The sequence below is a fragment of the Chinchilla lanigera genome, unplaced genomic scaffold (assembly GCF_000276665.1).
Source record: "Chinchilla lanigera isolate Chin_1 unplaced genomic scaffold, ChiLan1.0 scaffold00020, whole genome shotgun sequence".
Classification (NCBI taxonomy): Eukaryota; Metazoa; Chordata; class Mammalia; order Rodentia; family Chinchillidae; genus Chinchilla; species Chinchilla lanigera.
The window spans coordinates 20,317,092-20,334,727 of record NW_004955421.1 but is presented as its reverse complement, the minus strand read 5'-3'; the positions used below and the strand labels follow the sequence as shown (position 1 = coordinate 20,334,727).

General features: G+C 41.9%; 1 protein-coding gene across 1 annotated transcript in view; it reads right to left on the bottom strand.

Moving 5' to 3' along the window:
* The window catches only part of Suclg2 (succinate-CoA ligase, GDP-forming, beta subunit), a 260,864-nt gene that overhangs the window by 15,607 nt on the left and 227,621 nt on the right, over positions 1-17,636 (bottom strand). The window contains exon 10 of the mRNA XM_005383819.2: positions 4,624-4,744. Coding sequence (XP_005383876.1) covers positions 4,624-4,744 — 121 coding nt within the window. The remainder of the gene's footprint in view (positions 1-4,623; positions 4,745-17,636) is intronic.

The window sequence follows — 17,636 nt, the reverse complement described above, 5'->3', positions numbered from 1 at the left end:
ACCTCGCTACATATTGCCTTGGATGCTGCACATGGAGCTAAAGGATTTACTGTTTGCCTGCTGTATTTTGGACTTACTTTGATCCCATTTTTTTGGTATCTTCCTATTTGTACCTTTTGGAATGGTAATGTTTACCTTGTGCCATTGTATGTTAGAAGTGTTTAACTTTCTTTTCATTTGTACAGGGGCTCACAGCTAAGAGTTGCCTTAAATCTGGGAGGAGACTTTGGAGTTTTCAGCAATGCTGAAACTGTTAGGGCTTTGGCAACTCTTGGAGATGGGACTAAATGCCTTTTGTGTAAAGGACTGTACATCCGCATCTTTGGGGAGATCAGGGGCAGAATGTTATGGTTTGTGTCTAGATGTCTCCCCAAAGCCTCATGTGGTTTCAGATGGGGTTTTTTGGAGGTGGCTAAATCTAGAGTGTATGATTGATTTATAGTGCAATGGACTAGGGTGGGTGACGGCTAGACCAGTCCACTGATTGGATTGGTACTACCCTAATCCTGGTAGACTGGATACAATGCAAAGGACAGAAAGAGGCTTGTCTCTTTTTCCCTTGCTTGTTTTTGCTGCCTTCTGCCACCATGAACTGTTTCTCTTCTGGGATAGCCTTCTGTTAAGCCACCCTCCCTTGGACCTTGCCAATTATGGACTAAGTCTCTACAAACTATGAGCTAAATAAACCTTTCACCCTTAAACTTTGGGTGTTGAGAATTTTGTCTCAGCAAGGAGATAAAAGTAACTATGACAGGACCTTTACGGGTAGTATCTCTTCCAAGTATCAACATTTTCCTATTTATGATTAGCACCGAGAATACAGTTTGAGAGAATTTTTTATTCCTCCCTTAAGAGGTCTAGCACAATTTTAGGGTTGGTCTTCTCTTGGTGTGGGGCTGCTGGTTTCCCAGAAATCACATGTATGGGTGCTAGTATCCTTGGTGATGCTATGTTGAGTGGGAGGATCTGTATCTATCTAAGGACATGGATCACACAAGACAATTTCCATAAGAGGAAGAAAAGAACTAGCTAGGACTCTAGAATTACCAAAAGCACTTCAGCTTTGCTCACTCTCGATAAACATCACCAGTGTTTACTATAGGTTAGGGAGGGGCTTACAATAATGAAATGAGGATAGTGGCAAAGAAAGTCAACATGAATATTTCAGCCCACATAAATTTTGGGGACAGGGTTCCCTGTGAGCTAGTCCTGAGTCAATTACCCATGTTATAGCAGATATCACGATATCACTGATGTTTCCAAATATTCAGAAAGCAAGGCTAGTGGCTGTCTGAGATCCTCTAAGGGCTACTGCTATGAAGACAGAAGCAGATCAAACTAGGGCAAACATTTGTTAATATTTTATGTATTGTCTTACACTGTCAATTTTTAGGGTTTGTTTTCTCAACTAAATTTTTATCATTTCTGCTCATCTGGCTTAATTTAAACATGACAGTTATTAATATACTAGCTAACTAATTAGAAAATCACAAACATATACCTTGGAAATGGATTTTCTTAAAAGATACAAAACTGATTGTCTAACAAACTTAGAAATTTCAAGGCTTCTTCCTAGTATCTCTGATACACCAAGCAGAAATTATTATGGGAGATCACTGTAGATGTAGCATTTTGCAAATTTCAGCATTTGTTCTCCTCAGGCGTTACAGGGATCACTTCATACTTCTGGACTAGTGGGTATAGTATAAAAATAAGACACGTGCTCCTTTTAAATCTTTCGGTAAAAACTAAAAATGGGGGGTTAACTCACTCTTCTAGGAGTAACTAAAAATTATGGGTCTGTGATGACGACAGAGGCCCAAGGAGAATCTCTAGAAAAAATGAGTCCATTCTATTATATAGCACTTATTTCTAGTTATATCTGAGTTACAAACAGTATAATATGTAGATAAAGACCTGCTTCCTATTAAGAAGACAAGGGGAACTGTCTTTTATAATCTGAGGAACATGGGCCACTTTGATCCTGAAAAACAGTCTGACATCAACATTCTAATCAGAATTACACCAATACTGATGAACTCGTTACCTCTATGCTCAATGTTTTCATTGCAGTTTTGTTCATTATTATCCTCTTATTAGTGTTATTGCACTCAATTACGTTCATTTATACTTCTAGGATTTACTTCACTGACGTGTTTTAATGTCCATGTTAAACTCTGCCACCTGGAGCTTTTGCCATGCTCGTCTTTCCCCTGTTGTCATCATTTCCGCCAAGTTTGCACTGTGCAGAGCTCAAGCTGGGAGGTAGACAGTCTTGGGGAACAAGAAGGGAGGAGGGTGCAGGGAGTGAGGCAAGAAAGAGACATGAATGGAAAAGAGCAGACTGCAGCTCTTCTGCAGTCCTGCTTCCTCTATCTTGAGGATAGAGGAAGGATATCTATCTCTGCAGACCTCTATCTTGAAGGAGAAGGAAGTCTCAGGGAAGACGAGCACCCGCACAGGACCTGGGGCAACTGAGCTGCCCCCAGGGTGACATTGGAGAAATTGCCTCGGGGGTGGCTGGATTATTACCACACAAATTCCTTGGCAATATAGATAGGACTTTTGGGTAGTTTTCAAATTAAAATGTTTTTCCTTCTTAACTCCCATGCATCTCCACAGAATGCAGGGGGAGGGCAGGTCCTGAGGCTAAAAACAACGTTCCTAGTAGTGGTAGAGGAGTAATTAATAATAACAGTATTACTGTGTTGGCATTTGCACAGATGGTGTGACAGTAAAGGTGAATGAAACTGCTGTCATGTTACCAAGGCATCCAGGAAGGTTCACCAAACTACTAGTAACCACTGTCATTTTAATTACCACATACTTGCAAAAATTGGCCAGTTTTGAGTGATGAATAAATACTACTTTATTAAATCTCAACACTTGATTACTTTTTGAAATCCTCTGTGATCAAATGTAGAGTGTACCGAAAGCTGGAAAAGATGCACCTGTCTGAGGATGGAACTGAACTATTCTCTTTTCCAAGGAATGCTGCTTTCACTTGAAAGAATGACCAACACTGCAGCTTACAGACTGGTTATCTGGCAGATACTTTCTCAAAAATGAGTTAAGTGAGTCTTCAATGAGAACAACTGACTGTTTTGTGGCTAAAGATAAAATTTGTACTTTAAACTGAAATCTCAAATTCTTGAAAATGTGCATCTGTCACTGTGAACTTGACAGCTTCCCAATACCTAAAAAGCTTTTTGAGGAAAATGCTGTTGATATTAACGAACGTGAATTTCCTGATATTCTACTTTGACATGTGTCAATCTTTGGGAGAGCTGCATAATTGATACTTTAAAAAATAAACAATGCATGTCAGTACAAATCATGCATGGGTAAAACACACTCAATGTACTATCGAGACCAACAGAAATGGACATAACAGCATAAAAAGTTAAATGAGATAATTTCAGATGCCACATTAAAATGAGTCTTTGGTTAAAAAAAAACAAAACAACTACTACCTATAAACTTTCCTCATAGTGCTAAAGAAGGAAATTCACAAACACATGAAAGATTATTAAAAACTCATTCCACTGCCAACCACATATCTCTATGAGACCAGATTTTCTTCTCATCTATTTTAAGCAAAGCAACGTATTGCAACACATATAATGTAAAAGCACCCATTAAGCTAGACAGGGCAAATATTTGTAAAATTAGGAGAACAATGCCATTATTCTTACCAAAATTGTTCTGAAAGTTATTTCTCAAAAAAATACTACTTCACTCTCCCCTTATCTATGATTTTACTTTTTCTAGAATCAGTTATCTGCAGTCGAAAATGTTATTTTTCTTCACTCTTTCAAGAAAGAGCACAACTGTAGTCACATAAATTTGACTAGGTTCATAAATTTTTACTAACAAATAATGCTCTTTTGTTACTAGTTATGGTTATTAAACTGTGTCTAACTTATAAATTGATCATTGGTATGTGTAGGAAAAAATAATATGTACACGGGTTATTTACAATGTGGTTTCAGGTGGCCATTGAGGATCTTGCAATGTATCCTCCATAAAAAAGGTACGACTACTCTGTACATAAAATGCATAGAAGATATGTAAAACAAAAATATAAAATATAAAAATAAAATTTTATTGTTAAAAACAAATATTTTTGTAATTCCAAGTAACGAGTGACCAAGTTAATTAATAAATCAATTAAATTATGAATTATTGTTTACTAATACAATCTAAAATAAATAAAAGGTCTTTAGAGGTCTCAATTTTAGCAAGGAACAGGGTTCAAACTTGTGCTGGGATAGAAAATTTCAGAGCTTTTGCTCTCCACTGACGAGTAACTCTTGGAACGCAGAAACTCTCTGAGCATTTTTCCCAGATTATAGATCTCATGAGATGATTCAAAGGAGAAGGGCTTCCATTTTGGAGGAAGTTTGGAAAATGTGGAGAATCCTGGCATTCTTAAAGAGCTACAATCCCTATTAGCGTCATCGGGCGTGGAGGGGCAGGGAACTCCTACTGTCCTGGTCTTGTTTCATGCTATCTAACCTGATGTTTCCTTTTGCTATATCAGGGGGTGTGTGAGTCCGGAACGTGTTGGGCACGGGGCCATGCAGAAGGGTGTGAGCTCACTGGAAAATCACCACAACTCACCTTCAAGGCGGACCACCAGGGGCACTTTCAGTTCTAGTTCCCGGCAGGCTTTGGTGATTCCATTGGCAATGATGGCGCAGTTGACGATACCACCGAAAATATTGACTAAGATGGCTTCAACCTGAAGTGAAAAATGGGAAGGTGCCCGTCAAAATGCTGTCAACAGTCTCAAAAAAAAAAAAAGACCTGGCTAAATAAGAGAGGCAATTAAAATAAGAGTTTTTTGCTTTGTTTTTCATAGGACATAAAGTATAAAAAGGGCCAGAATATGTTAAGAAAGTTACATTTAATAATGAATAAATAACAATATGCAGCATTACTATATAAGCCCATATTGTCCCATCAACGATTCCTTTGAATTCAAAATGAATTCTGTCACCATTCATTTGTTTGTTTATTACATATGGTCTTCTGAGTTATCTGCATACTGTTATCTGGAACTGATTTTTAATAATGTCAATTAAAATTTCAAGCACTTGTATTTCTTTTCTCCATGATGTACATCAAGATATTTTTATCATTTATGGTGCTTCATCCAATAATCAAAACCATGAACTTACTATTTATTTTATGATATTAATATGTAAATATTCCACAACTTTTCCATGCTTCTGTAATAGCTCTTTAATATGTTAGGGGCACATTCTCAAAAATCAAGTGCAATTATTTTATATGGCAATCTTTTTGATTAAGAAAAAACACACCCCAAAATAAAAAGACACAAGTTCATAACACAAGTATGATATAAAGTCAAGACACTGAATGAAATTTTTCAGAAATGAATTTAAACTTCTCAAGTTAACTTGTTTGTATATATTCCATATTCAAAGGCATGTAGGCCAAGGAAAAAATTGTACTTGTCTTTACTTGAAAAATAGGCATAAGAAAATCCTGCATAATTAACATGAAGAACGAGATAATGAAGAGAATTCATTACCTAGATTAATTGATAACACCCACAGAAAATAGTTATTCATCAAGCTTGAGGCATCAAAATTGCAACAATGGAGTCACAATTAAACTATGCTACGCTAATTGGAAAGCATGTATGTGTGTGCTGCACGCCATTTTTAGACCCTGTTATTTCAGTATGTTAAATTAACGGCACACAACACATGAAAAAAGAAGACCGTTCATTTGTACAGCACTTAACTGTTTGGAAAGTGTCATTATATGAATCCTCATCTTTGCGTTTGGCTCCATCCGGAACTCTGCTCACTCAGGACTGCGAGGCCTGGTCCTCTGGAGCTCAAGAACCCCTTGGGAGTATTCAAGGTCATAAGGTAATATGCAGCCTGGTGAGGCTCAAAGTCAGCTCTCTAGATTGCCTAAAGATCGTTCATTTATGCCTGTGGCAGGAGCTGGGGCCCTGGGCAAGTTATATAACCTTTACTGGATGTGGTTTTCTCCTCTGTAGAATAACAGTTCTTAGCCCATAAGATTGTTGAAAGGTCTAAATAGGGCGATACATGTGGAATGTTTAGCACACAGCTTTAAATGCGCTTAATGGATATTTACACATGACTTTCTTCAGTGAGCAGTGATCAAAGTGTGCGGGTTACCTAGAGAACAAGAAGAAAACCTTTTTCAGGAGACAGCAGCTCAGGAGAATCTGAATATCATGGGAATGCACACTTACTGAAGTCTAACGAAAAGGTAATAATCTAGGAATAAAATAAATGAACAATACTTTTCAAACCAATTACGAGTAGGAGCTACTCCCGAAGAAGAAATCTCCCATTACCATTCACAGCAGGCCCACTGGTAAGCAGAAGCTGGCTTTCTAATGACAGCTATTAAATGCTGTAAGTACTCAAGCTTGGTATAGCTGGTTTCCAAGTAACCGTGGGGTGGAGAGGAACTTGCCAAAACAATGGAAGCAACACTGACTCCACAGTAACAATGACTTCGTGGGGTCTGAGACAGAAGCTCAAGAATGCCCGGGCTCTCCGGTCTGTGCACGAGAATAAGCGTCCTCCGAAGCCCACCCCAGTCCCACCTACCTCTGCAATGAACAGACCACACGTGTTTTTCTTTTCCTTTGTGATGCCAGGGATTGAATCCAGGGCCTTTACACTAAGCTACATGTGCAGGTCTTTTACAAATATTTTTTGAGACGGGATCTTGCTAAGTCCCTAACTTGCCCAGGGTGGCCTCAAACTCATATTCTTCCTGCCTCAGCCTCCCTCAGTGGTGGGATTACAGGAGTAGACACCTTGCCTGGCTCCCAATCATATGTTAGGGATAAGTTCACATGTCAGCTTCTCATGGACATGCTCCGTCCGGCCCAGTTAGAGGGACTCACCCTAATCTACCTATAACTATGACTATTCTACAGTCAATACACCATAGGTGAACTTATGTGAACGTACCTAAGAAGGGAAAGATGAGGGATGAGCAGGAGGGAGATGCCTGTGACCTTGCGATTTAAATTCCACTGACTGGGCAAATTCCAAGGACTGAGGGTCAAAGGTGAGCTGTGAATCCGCTGCTGCCTCAATCTCCACGCGTCCCTTGCATACACAGATACTCTTCATGCTGCGACTTGCACCTGAAGAGAAGCCAACCATGCTTTGGTGCTGACTACAAAGATCTCAGGTGGAAGGAAGCTGCCAGGATGGAGAGGGAGATGTTCCCCAACTTAGTTTACTGAGGAACCAAACTAACGTTTGAATGGAAAAAGAACCAGAGATGATGCAGGTAAGACAGAGACAGAACAGGACAGGAGCTAGAGGCCGGAGATGGAGACTTGGCCCCTCTTCCTTATTCCTGTCATGTCCAGATCTGTAGAGGCGTGACTGGACAGCAGCTTCCCTCGGGGGCCCAGAGGGCACTGCAGGGCAGAGATGGAGAGAACAGGTGTGAGAGAGCAAGGCGAGGGGAAGCAAGAAGGAAGCAAAGAGAAAAGGAGCAGGAGTGGGTGTGGAGGGGAGGAGAGAGGGCGGGAGGGAGGGAGCCGGGGAACTGCCAGAGGAAGAGAAAAAGGCTGACCAAGACTGACTAATAGCAGCTGGGATTCCTACAAGAGCAGTGGGACCTAGGAGCACAGGGGCGGCCTGGCACAGGGAGGCGGCCCGACAAGACCCCCAGTGGAGTGGATCCCCTGGGGGGCCAGAGCCCATTCAAGCAGAGCTTCCACCATCCCTGCTGTCCCTCCCACAAGTCATTTGCTACAGTCAAGCACTTTAATGGAAATCTGATTTACGGTTTCACTCTGGGCCAATTTCTATAATTAACTACTATAATCCGCAATCTCAAACTGAGAATGAAATTAAGACAGTTTAAAAATGAACGCCTCGTGACATCATTATTATTATTTAGCATTTATAAAGCAAGTCAAGTTCTCAAAGTGTGCTGTGTGTTCATTCATTATACAACCACTAACTGCTGCTCCAAGAACAGCGTACCAAGAACAACTTTTAATTGTCTTTTTCTGCCCCTAGCAAAAGCTAGAGAATGTTAAAAAGAAAAGTCAGGGCCTCGCTGTAAATACCTCTGAGTAGCTCCCAGAAGATCCCTAGCTACTTGTTGGAACAGAGCCTCTTCAAGTTCTTGGTTGAGAATTAGGAGGGTTGCTATTTACTGTTTCACAAAAGTAAACCATCTACTGAGGAGGTGAAGGTGCCAGATTCAGGGCGGAGTCCCCGGTCCCAGGCAGCTGCTCTCCTGTTGAGTGTGTGGCATTCCTGGCAGGACGCAGGCAGCCGGGTGCTCTAAAGTCCGATTTCTCGAGTGTCTGCATTTGGCTTTGCAAAACACACTCTGGGGGTAGATTTCGGCCCACAATGAAAAGTAAAGAATGAACTTAAAAAAGAGGAAAAACTACAGTGTTTGCTTTTTATCAAACTCCTCTCAACCTGAACTAAACAACAAAAAATCAATACTAAAACTCTTTGGTGGGAACACAGATCCTTTCACGGACCAGATAAACATAAAAAGAGTCTTTGGTCAAGAGGAATTCATGTGCAAAGTGCTGTGTGCTGCTCCTATGGAAGCGGACTCAAAGGCAAATACTGCTAAGTGGGAACGGCACATGCACATAGAGTAGGGGTGTGGCTTTCAAGAAAACTATGAGTCCTCTGCAAAAATCTGTAACATTCTGTGTGAATGTGCACCAGTCTGGGAAGTAGTCATAACCGGGAAGTGCTATATTCATAATCACAAAGCCACAATTGCTACATTTACTGAGCATCTAGCAAGTGGCATGCAGCATTCTAATTATGCTACATTTACATATAAATATCATATGAGGTAGGTGTCATTTTTTTTTCTTTAGTTTTTTGAAATGGGGTCTTGCTATGTAGTTCAGGATGGCCTTGAACTCACTATGCAGCCCACACTGGCCTCAAACTCATGGTGATCTTCCTGCCTCAGCGCTGGGATTACAGGCGTGTCCCACCTCATCTGCTTGAGGCAGGTGTAATTTCCACATCCAACTTATAGATAAAGAAACTGAAGGTACTGGGAACCGGTGGAACTATACCTTACCTCCTATCAAGCTTACGAGGCCCTACAATGTATTTTCTCATTTACTATGCAGCCCATCCACCCACAAACATGTACAACAGATAGCACTTCGGCCGTGGTGGCAAACCTAGGGCATGCATGTTTTTCTTTTAAGACAAAAGATATTAAATGTCTGAGTTGTTTTTTCTAAACTAAAACCTCAGTATTCAGGTTTAATTGTGGTGTTGGCACTTTGCTATAAATAAGTGGGCTTGGGGTTGCAGTTTGGGCACTTGTCTCTAAAAGGTTTGCTATCACTGACTCCTAGCCCATTTTACAGATGAGAAAATGGAGACTGGTAGAGGTTAAAAAAAACAACTTGTGCTGAATTATGCAGATAGTTTGTTTTCAGGCTCAGAAAACTCATTTCTTTTTAATTTAATATTGTCTTGAATTTTTATTAAATACAAATGTTGCCAGATTGTGAATTAAAAAGTGAGTTGTTACTGGGTATGGTAGTGCACACCTGTTGTTGGCCTGCTGTGTGTGGGGTATTTTCACAGGTGAGGTCCCAAGGTTAAAGAATGCACGTGTGCAAGACATCAGCAACAGCAGGCAGCATGGAGCACAGCACAGAGTGCAAGAGAGCCGCCTGTGTCTTTACTGTATAATGCTTATACAGGTTGTTATCTTATATTTACATTCTTACATAGTGCTGTAACCAACGCGTGTGTGTTTACTGGTGCTAGGTCGTGGTTACTAATTGTATCCCTCTGTGCACTTGTGCTGGACAAGCAGGGTCAGGTCCTCAGGTGTTTTTAGACACCCCTGAGCTTTGAAGCAGTCTGAGTGGTTCCCCACATCCCACCCAAAGGTTGGGGGTGTAAAATGCAACATCCTATATGTAACAGGGCACAAGTACCTCCTTGTGTTGTAGTTAACAAAACAAGAACCACGCCGTTTTACAAAACCACTTTTTTCATTTGAACAGTTTCATCCATAAGCAGCATCAAAGCCGGGCAGGCAACATTCAAGGCCCGGGCCGCATGTTGAGCAAGGGCTTCAACCTGGAGGGCTAAGTCTATGGTCCTTGCCCCTGGTCAGAGGCTGTTCCTAGCAGCATCTCACATGCATCAGAAAATATTTTTGGTCAGATGCCATTCCTAGTGGTCAACCATTGTAATGCCTGGTCAAGGTGTCTGTTAAGTCATTTTCTGGTGACAGGAGGGGCTTATGTTCTGAACCATGATAGCCTTACATGGTCAGCTTTTTGGCCACACTCCTATATGTTGCCCCACCGGTCCGCACCCCACACGGGATGGGGCCCCATCTGTCACTCCTGAATGACAAGCTGGCAGCCAGAGCATCGGCACCCTTGAGATAGCCCGACTGTCCACGCACACACGTGGGAGGCCTTCTTCATGCATCACGAGCAATCACACTGCCTGCAGCTCTGCCCACTGGCTTGACCTGCCTCTTCCAGTTTCCAACCAGAGAACTTCTGCACTGGGCTGGACAGTGACCGCTGTCCACTGTGAGGCTGGGTCACGGCTAGACCCATCAGTACACCAGGTGTCAGCCAGAGGCCCCCTCTTTCTCTTTTGCATAGACAGAAGGAGTCAAGTCCCGTAGTCCATCCTCCTGGATGGATTCCTGGGCTGTGCACATCACAGATCCCAAAACCACTGTCAGCTGGGCTGCCAACAGGCTAGCTGAGAAAGAGGCCTGCCGTGGGAGGCACATCCCCCACATGTGAGAGTGGGCGCCTGTGCCACTCCACTCCCGGGACGGGCTGTCCACGTCCGTACTCAGCACTCTATCTGTCCCGATTCCTCATAGGCATGTAGACCGTACAGCGTACATCACTTTCTGTTTTTCCATCAAGGAACACTCGCTCTCGGCTCCCTTCCATGACTGTGACCAAAACCCATCAGGGTGCTTCTGCTTCCCGTTTTTGCCATAGGCCTCAGCCAACTCCATCGTCATCCACACTGACAGTTAGGGCAAATGGCAGGGTAGAGCCAGTGACTCATAGGGCTTGTACCTGTGCAAGAGCCCCCTTTGGGTCCTGAAAAGCAGCTTCCACTGTGTCTATCAGGTAAGCAGCTTCTGTGCCTCTGTCCAGCAGGCAGCTTCCACTGTGTGTATGCAGCCCCACGTTGTGCCCCCTTTGGTCGTCTGCTATAAGGGGCACAGCAGGAGAGCTGGGTGCTACACGTCCGCCAAAAACCTATCAAGCCCACATAGGCTGCAACTGGCGTACTGCCGTGGGTCTGTTCTCACCTGATTATACAATGCTTGCAAAAGTCTGCCTTGGGCCCCCTAAGTGGGCCGGCACCTGTAATCACAGTTATTCCGGATGCTAAAGCAGAAAGATTGTGAGTTTGAGGCCAGCTTGGGCAACAGAGAGTAATTCTGTCTCAAAATAAAATAAAAAGGGTTGAGGGTGTAGCTCGATGGTAGAGCTCTTGCCTAGCATGTACAAGCCTAGATTCAACTCCCCTGTGCAGAAAAAAAGTGAATTACTCATTCAATGTATATTCTCGTTTTTGTCAAGGTGTATTCCTTAGGTCCTGCTCTGAGCTGGATCTTTTCAAACCAGAGCGTAGTCAGTAGCTAAAACAGGCAAAATGATTTTAAAGCTGGGCAAAAGTGCTGTACACACACACTGCAATTACGAACTGCGGTGGCAGTTATGAAGGACCACAGGACAGGGGCCGCACAGAGATGTAACAGAGTCTGAAGGACATCAGGAAGAGGCCAGGTAGCTCGAGACAAGGGAGAAGTGGACCTGAAGACTAGGGAGTACTACGGGCAAAGGAGAAAGGACGGGAAAGAGCTGGTGTCTCTGAGAAACCACAAAACCTGGAGCACCAGGTGCCTCGGCTGGGTGAAGGGCAGTGGTGGGAAACGGGAGAGGCTTCCCCTCCAGGGGCCAGACTGTGTGTAAATACCACAGTCTGAGAAGCTTGAGATTTCAAGACACCAACACAGACATAAGAAAGCCCAGGAAGGGCCAGGCATGCTAGTGCATGCATGTAATCCCAGCACTCGGGAGGCTGCGGCAGGAGGATTGTTGCAAGTTTGAGACTAGTCTGGGCTACAAAGTGAGCTCAGGGCCAGCCTGAACTGCATAGCGAGATCCTGTCTCAAAAAGACAAAAAAGAAAAAAAAGAAGAAAGCCCAGTAAGAGAACATTTATTCGGCATCCTCAACATGTGTGCATTGAATGTGCAAGACAAGCCTTACTACCTCTGTTTTACGGATTAACTGAGGCTCAGAGATTTCAGGGCACCCTGGAACACCTGGGCAGTCTGCAGGGAGCTAGCAACGTACACCAGGAAAGCTGGTAAACTGTTTCTATTAAGGGTGAGTTGTTGGATCTGTCGGGCTTTGTGGGCCAGTTTCTTTCACACTATATACCCCTGTCAACGTAGCATGAAAGGAGTCACAGACAACACGCAAATGAAAGACTGGGGTATTTCCAGGAAAACTATTTACAAAGCAACTAGTTTGTGGGTCTGGATGAGAAGCAGCACTTTGCTAACTTCTGACATAGACATGATTTGGTTCAGCTGCCCTTACAATCACACGTGCACTACCCTGCCACCTTCCTTGCAGCATCTGGCTCTTGGTATTTCTTCAGTAGCATGCTTCAGACTTTGTCTTGCTTTGTTGCATCACTTTCTTCCTATCACTGACAACATGAAGGCATCCAGGCATGGTAGTCAGTTACATAAGGACACACATTCCAAGTCTAGTATTATTTCTTTCCAATGAAACCAACACCTTTAACCAGTTCATAAAATGGATGCACTTGCTTTACTCTTTTCCTCCACTGACACTGGCTAGAAGTGAGCTGAAAGATCCCCCCCAGAAGTCAGCCATTTTGCAATGGTTATTGCAACTGGTTAAGTACTACACTGGATGTAAAATATACACTAGCATAAACATGGAATGCTGCAAGGCCTTCTGGGTTTTGTCTCTGCCTGTTCCAACCTGGAATGCTGATTTAGTCCCTGTGCCGTGGGCATTAGGCTGATAAGAATCAGCAGGCATGTTTACACTGGTCAAGATAATGACTGCTGCTTTTCTCCTTTTCCAAATACAAGTTATTTTAATTCTGAATGCTGTTGTTCTTGCTTAAGCATCTGTTTTTCTGGAATTGTTTTTCTCCTTTTTGTTGTTTTTATTTTCCTGCTGAATTCTAATCATGTCTTCTAATCCATTGGCAACCAAGAGAGGAAAATAAATGGTGAAGGAAATTAGATGCAGCTTAGATAATTGATGTTTGTATGCCTGGCTTTAATAAAAATACTCTGCTAAATTAGAGGGGAGTCTAAACGGAATTAGTCAATAAGGAGGTGATTCAGGTGAGGAATTCAATCTCAAGCTTTCTGTGATCTCACAAATAAACCAACAGATCAGTTCCACTGGGGCCAGATATGCCTTCTGTTGAAATCTGGGTGAGCAGCTCAGGTTTGCTACCTGTGCCTTGTTCTTGAAGTCTGAAAGTACATTCATCTCTTAACTATGGGGATCGGTGCTAGGACCCCACCCCAGCCCCTACAAACACCAAAATCTGAAGATGTTCAAGTCCTTTACATAAATAGCATATTTCCAAATAACTTACCCATATTCTTCCTGTATACTTTAAATCATTTCTAAATTACTTATAACAGGTACTACAATGTAAATAGTATGCAAGTAGTTGTTCTACTGCATTGGTTAGGTAGTAATGATAAGAAAAAAAACCTGTACAAACTAAGTAGATGCAAATTTTTTCAATATTTTCACTCTGAGGTTGACTGAATACACACATGTAAAACTCACAATGCAGGGGTGCACTCTATTTTGTACAAAGTGTGAGAATCCCTGGGTTAAAGCAATGGATATTCTCCGAGAATAATTACTAATGCTGTGTGAAAAATAGTATTTCTTTAAAAACACCACCCCTCATGCTGCCTTTCAATTTCTTTCAAGGAAAAAAGAAGAAACACTTTCAGTGAGTTCATGGTCCAACCTGAAAATCTCTGAATGAAAATAGACTGTCTTAAACATCAGCCTTAGTACCAAACAACATTTTGGCATTTCAAATTCATCAATCAAGGTAAAGCCCAACTATTTTATTCCACTTTTGTCAAACTGATTGCATGGAAATGACATCTGATGGATGAATCCTCCGTGAACAATATTTTGATAGAGAGGCAGGTTTCTATTCAGCTTGACTTCTGTGAGCAGGCAGAGAAAGCCAAGGGAAATGTGTCTAATTTGTCCTTGATCTATCTGCTCTCTTCTTGAATTCCTTACTTATATCCTATAATCTTTTCTGCACATGAATAAGTAAAATCACGTGGAGGATTAAGTTTATTGAATGTAGATTTTCTGAGGTGCTAGAAATTATGTACTACAACCTTCCCTGGTAAATACACTGGGACTCAAAGAGCTTAAACAACGTGTTCAAGGTCACACAGCTACTAGTGGCGGAGTCAGTTTTGAAGCAAGACAGTCCTACTCCAACACACATGCTCCTTCCACCCTCTCTGCTGACTCCCATGATTAGTTAAGAGCCCCAGCTGTATTTTTTTAGGGGTCAAGGGCACACTCCCAAGCCCTATATTTTGGTGTCTTAAGAATGTCCTGCTTTCAAATTTCATCGCTCAATTAAAATCAATCAGAGGTGAGATATTTTTTATAATTTTGTGGGCCAGTGAGTCTTGTATCTCCACAACCCCAAATGATTACTGATAAAAAAGTACTGCCCAGAATATAGGTGTGTATTCCCTCTTTAGACGGAGTTGAGAGTGGTAACGAGGCCAGACGGATAGGTCCCAGGGCCTTGAGAACTTAGACTCTGTCATGAAGAGCTATCCCCAACAAGATCCCCCGTGCACAATGAAAAGCCTCTCTCTACTTTTTGACATAGTACAATTCATTTCTCTGTTGCTGCTCCTATTTGTAATTATAATCATAGAAATTCAAATGGAAAATATATCCCTAGGTCACTGTTGATACTGATTTGAAGCATCAGGTGGTGGAGTGGACACGGCAAAGCATGGTCACCTTGTCCTTTGGAATTGGCTCTGTGGAGTGCTGCATTGAGAAAGGTGATGAGGTCGTGTCTGTGGGGGACATTTGTCCTGTTAGCAATGCCTACCATGGGAGTGCAAGACAGTCTAAGTATTATAGATATAGATTTGCAGTTAAATAATGTATATTTGGATAGTTAAAACAAGATTTAATCTGTCAACACTGCTTAACCTTAATGTTTTTTACAAAGAAATCTCACGCAGTCAGGAAATCCATTCAAAGCCAAGTATATCACTTCTATCTCACTAGTTATGTATATTTAAGTACTATATATCTAAACAAAAATGTAAATGACTCCAAGCTACCTAGCACCCATGCACCTTCCATTATGATTACTAGTTTAACTTGCTGAAGTGAAGGTGCTTAAGGTGGGTGTAAGTACTTCTACAGCCATCAGCAAACACACCAACAGCAATGACATCAGCCATTAGTGCATTTCAACGGAAGGAGAATTCTCTGAACACAGGAATATAGGCTGCCTTTACAGGCAGACAGAGAAGACAGAGAGTTAAAGGGACCAAAGGACAATGTTCCTTGAGGGAACAACACAAATGAGTGCTTTTTTTTTCACGTCTTACAGAGACATTTCCCATATTCTTTTGAAATGAGAATCACAACAAGTGCCATGATTATAAAAGCCACTCAGACATTCGGAATGGCACATAGAAGGTTCTCTTTTGAGTGCCCTATGTTTAAAATAGCTCTAGTAAACTACCATAGCATACAGTTTGGCCATAGTCATCTGAAGATTACAAGAAAAGAAAACAAAAACAACAACAAAAACAAACACAAAGATTTTGATCATTCCTTTCCACCAACAAGCATCAACAATACTTTTGTGGTGGGCTGACAACTGTTGGTCAACACGTAACACCCAGCTGAACTGAATCAGCGTGGTGCTGGGTGTGGGAGGCTCACCTGAGGATGGTTGTCAACAACATAAAAAGAACTGGGGCTGTCGGTTCTCCTGGAGGAGCTTGTCATGCTGGCTTTCCTGATAGGAACTCAGCTGTTCTCATTACTGGAGGAGCTCAGACCTTGTTTTCACTGAGAATGACTACAGTTCACTTTGGGGGCACTCTGGTCCTTATTTTGAGCATCACTTCCTGGCTTTGGAGGGGAAACAGTGCATCGTTCCATTTCCTGGAGAAGCTTGTCATGCTGGCTTTCCTGATATGAGCTCAGCTGTTCCCTTGTTGGAGGGCTTAGGACCTCGTTGTTGCTGAGGATGGCTGTGGTACTTTTAGCAGAGCTCTGGTCCTTACTTTGAGCATTGCTTCCTGGTTCCACTGCAGATCCCTCAGCCTGCTGGCACAGATCCTTTAACCTGCTGGCACAGATCCTTTACCCTACTGGCACAGACTTTGTAGCTTTCACCACTGACCTTTGGGTCTTCCTAGTGCAGATCCATAAAAGAGACTTGCATGAGACATCGTCATGGGCTCTGGGCCTCTGGTTGGTCTTGTAGGAGGTACTGTCATGGGCTCTAGGTCTTTAGCTGAACTCATGCAGGACACTGCCATGGGATCCAGGCCCTCAACCGGATTTTTTGGGTCTTCAGCATGTGGCCAGATTCCCTGAATTCTTTATACTTGACTCTTTGGGTGACTACAATAAAATAACCCCATAAATTATATGTCCTGTACCAAATTGTTTCCCTTGCAAAACCCTGACTACAACAACTTTCAAAAAGAGAAATATATTATTCTCACTTAAGAAATAGGCTATCAGAATTGACTGTTAAGAAATATTTTGATTATAGAACTGCCTCCCCAGGGTAACAGATAATAGCTTTGAAGGCAAACAACTCATTGCTCATAATACAATATCTGTTTTATTTGTAATGGGAGCTACATTGGTACAGATTAAAAATATTTATTGGGACATTGTTTCTGAGCAGTATTTTGTCCAATCATCTCAAACTTATGTCATCTTGATGAATGTGAATATGTATATTCCATCATCATTATTTACAGAGTTAATACAGAGAACACTCACAAAATTGGCAACTTGGTGAAGGACTCATTTATTAATCTATAAACAGGATGTCTATCCATCTATGTGTACAACATAAATCTTTACAGGTCTTTTTTTCTTTCTATGAGAAAGAAAAAAAAAATGCTTCTATGGGTAAGTTTTTTTCTCCTTTATTCATGACTGATATCAATTTAAAAAATTAGCTAAGTAGACATTGCCAAAACTCAGGACCACACTGATTCACACTTCGCACCACAGAGAAATGAAGATAAATTTAGTTAATAGCAAAACCCACTATTTCTGTAAATAACAAGTCCAATGTAAAATGAAGGTGGAATATAATGATTCTGTGACTCTTCATACATCTGTTCAAATAAACCTACTTGATCATTTAGATTTCTGGGGGGCTGGGGATTTAGCTCAGCGGCAAAAGCGCCTGCCTGGCAGGCGCAAGGTCGTGAGTTCGGTTCCTGGTACCGGAGAAAAACCAAAAAAACCAA